Raw genomic sequence first — 3,470 nt, 5'->3', positions numbered from 1 at the left:
ACGCGGGTCGGCTAGGATGTTGGGTAACCGCCTCCGATATCTAAATCAGTCGGGGATTAGATTAAGGTCCCAAGCGTATGCAGTTCAGGGATTCACTGGAAAATGTTCATGTCATTTTAAGGAGCGAGTCCTTGTTAAGTAGTGTGTGAGTCACCTTACTTAGAACCGATAGGGTCCCGATTCCTGATCCGCCTAGCGGTCTCTGGGGGTAGACCTTCCGTTTATGCTGTCATTACCTTCTTTGTCTTAACGTGAACGGAGTATTTCATATTAGTAACAGTTGATCGGGCTTAGTCCTGACCATTCAGCCAGTTGATCATCCGGGTGAGAATTCTACCCGATCAGTTGCGTATCTCCCTGTAACAATAAACAAATAGTATAAAATGACATATCAAATGGATGACTACTGGTAAATATATAATGGTTGAGGCAAACTAGAGAAGAACAGATATTCAAACTCAAGAGAGAGAGGTGCTTAACCAATTGTGCAACTCAAATTTTTTATTTTTTATTTTTATTTTTTGGTAAATAACTCAATTTTAAATTAATTTATCAACCTATGATTTATATCCAAAATCAAAATGGGTATTGTTTGGCTTCAATTTTTAAAAGGTCATTCCAAAGGAGATACAAATGATTAGAAAACGCGTTCTAGAAACACGTAGTACATTCTTTCTTCTATTAAAAAAAAAAAAAAGTACATTCTTTTTTATCTTTCAATTGTATTTATTTATTTATTAATTTATTTTGAAGTAAAAGGGTGCGACTTCCATTCCATTCCATTCCTCGTGCGTGTAGAGAAAGCACCGATCTGTGGGGCCCACTTTGGATTAAGTTCAAACGGAGAGTTGAAATTTAACGCCAACGCCAACAATCCGCATTTCTGATTTCCTCTTAAGACGGTAGTCGTTAAAAAGATAACGGCTCCTTCAAACCCCAAAAAAATCGTTAAAAGATGAGATTGGCGCGACACCGTTGAAATTTGAGCTTTAGACGGTCCCACGTCCAGACCTCTTCTTTAGTCGAACCAACCAAATTGAACCAGATAGACCGTGGTCAATTTTGGACCGAGTTGATAATCCACCAAGCATTTTTGCTTAAAAAACACTAGAAACGATTTTAATTGTATTTGGAAGTAGAATTTCTTTTTTAGATATTTGATAAAAGTTGCTTTTGAAAGCAAAAACACTCCTGTTTTTTTGTGGGTCTAAAGCAGAATTACAAAATCACAGACTAAAAACTCACGAACCCAGGAGAAAAGAATTCTTGTGCCTATAAACAAGTTCAATGCCACTCCACTCTATTCCGCACAATGAGAGCCTTCCGGACTAGAGAGTAAGACAAGTCTATTACACTCCCTAGAACCAACAACAAACTAATAAGAGGAAAAATCATGCATTAGAAAAAGAATATCATCCACCATGACAGGAATTGCAATCTCTCCACCACAATCAAGGTTGTTAAGAATCTTCACTAGACCTTCACAATCCGATCCCACTTTTACATTTCTCCAACCCATTGTCTTGGCCGGTGGCAAAGCCTCCCTGAGGGCTTTAGTTTCACAAAAACACTATCAACCAAATTGCAGTAGAGTTCTTATGTTGTGAATAACAAATTCCACAAATAAAATCCAGACACTTAAACTAAGCTTCTGCCTAACTTTTACTACGAAGAAGAGTGCGTCAAAACTATTTCTTAAAGCAGAAATTTTTCTATAGATTATAATTTTCGACCTTTTTCTAGTTTTGTTTTGTTGAAATGGGTCCTTTGTTGCGGCTGGTAACAAAATTGGTTAATTCCCATCTCAGTCTGGAGATGTTGAACCAAATCAAACCGCCGAATTGAATCCGAACCGGATTCTAATTAACCTCTCGTTGAAAAGTTGTCGCTGACGTCATTTAACACATGAGGTGACACCATCAGTTCTTGGGTCACCTTCTTCTTCGCTTATTTATATCGTCATCTCTCCTCCTGTGAGTCCTGGCCCCCATTTTGAGCTCTCTCCTCTCTCTGTGTTCAAACCCACTCTTTATCCAAATCCAGAGGAGGAGGAGGAGAAGAAGAAGAAGAACAAGAAGATCCACTGAAGAAGATGGTCTCTACAGACACAGCAGCCACCATCATCACCACTAGCTTTGCCTCTTCTCCTCAATCTCAATCTTCACCCACCAATCTCTCTCCATCTCCATCTCCATCTCCTCCTCCACCTGCAACCGTTGTGGTGAGCCCCTGTGCAGCCTGTAAGATCCTCCGCCGTCGATGTGTGGAAAAATGCGTTCTCGCTCCTTACTTCCCTCCTACTGAACCCCTCAAATTCACTACTGCTCATCGTGTCTTCGGTGCCAGCAACATCATCAAGTTGTTACAGGTAATCATGATTCCTCATCTGTCTTCCAAATTTCTCCTTTTTTCTCAATTTATTGATTTGGGTTTTGCCGTTTTGGTGGTTATTACTTTGATCAGGACCTCCCAGAATCCCAAAGGGCAGATGCAGTGAGTAGTATGGTTTATGAAGCAAACGCAAGGATAAGAGACCCAGTTTATGGTTGTGCAGGTGCCATTTGCCAGCTCCAGAAGCAAGTGAGCGATCTCCAAGCACAACTGGCCAAAACCCAAGCAGAGCTAGTCAATATGCAATGCCAACAGACCAATCTTCTTGCCTTAATCTACATGGAGATGTCACAGTACTCTCAACCACAGCAACTCACAGAGCCATCACCACCACTGGAGAGTTTCATCAGTTCTAGCCCACCTCACATGAGCTACCAAATCAATAATGGGATGAACTTCTCAATCTCAGATGACAACAACAACAACAGCAACAACAACAACAACAACAATCTAGGCTCATTAGTCTTGGAATCTCTCTGGGCATGACTTGAATTCAATTCTAGTTCCCATCTGAAAAAGCTGATGGAAGAGAAGAGTAATATTTGTGCTTGCTTACCTATAGAAGATAGTGATATATAATCAAAGAGAACAAGTAAGACCCGGAAAGTAGTATACAGGATCCCTACTGATATGTTGGGGAAGGCAAAAGAAGCCATCAATTAAACCAAATGAAGATGTTGATGGCACTTTCATTTTTTGGTTTTCCCAGCATGTATTCTTAAAATTAACTAAAAGGAGCTAAAGCAAATGTGTATGTTCTCTATTTTCATGTCAATCTATCTTTTTTAGAGTTGATTATCTTGAACCAGGCAAAAGCTTTTTGGTCACCTAATGCATGTTATCGTTTTCCATGAGTTCCTTGTCAAAGCGGCTCTTGACCAGTACTCTTACACTTTCTCTGTTGCTTTGTGACAAATGGACACTCAAAAGGTTTTCTAATGTTCTACTCGTGATAGCTGATTATTTTTCAATCACAATAAAATTGCTGCTGAAATCAATTTAGATTTACTTAACCTATTAGTTTCTGAAAAGGAAGGAAAATAATTTAAATCATTATCCAAGAATCTAAGTTAGATATG

The 3,470-nt window shown here is 39.3% G+C and overlaps 1 protein-coding gene across 1 annotated transcript; it reads left to right on the top strand.

Annotated features, from left to right (window-relative positions):
* Positions 1-1,993: 1,993 nt before the first annotated feature.
* Positions 1,994-3,214, top strand: LOC149023615 (LOB domain-containing protein 1-like). The gene is made up of 2 exons (XM_089142819.1): positions 1,994-2,368; positions 2,464-3,214. Exons 1-2 carry the CDS (start codon positions 2,093-2,095, stop codon positions 2,875-2,877), a joined length of 690 nt encoding a protein of 229 aa, XP_088998945.1. The 5' UTR covers positions 1,994-2,092; the 3' UTR covers positions 2,878-3,214.
* Positions 3,215-3,470: the final 256 nt, after the last annotated feature.

The sequence above is a fragment of the Hakea prostrata genome, chromosome 2 (assembly GCF_041222555.1).
Source record: "Hakea prostrata isolate BN-2017 chromosome 2, UWA_Hpros_2, whole genome shotgun sequence".
Taxonomy (NCBI): domain Eukaryota; kingdom Viridiplantae; phylum Streptophyta; class Magnoliopsida; order Proteales; family Proteaceae; genus Hakea; species Hakea prostrata.
This window is presented reverse-complemented; position numbering and strand designations above follow the sequence as displayed.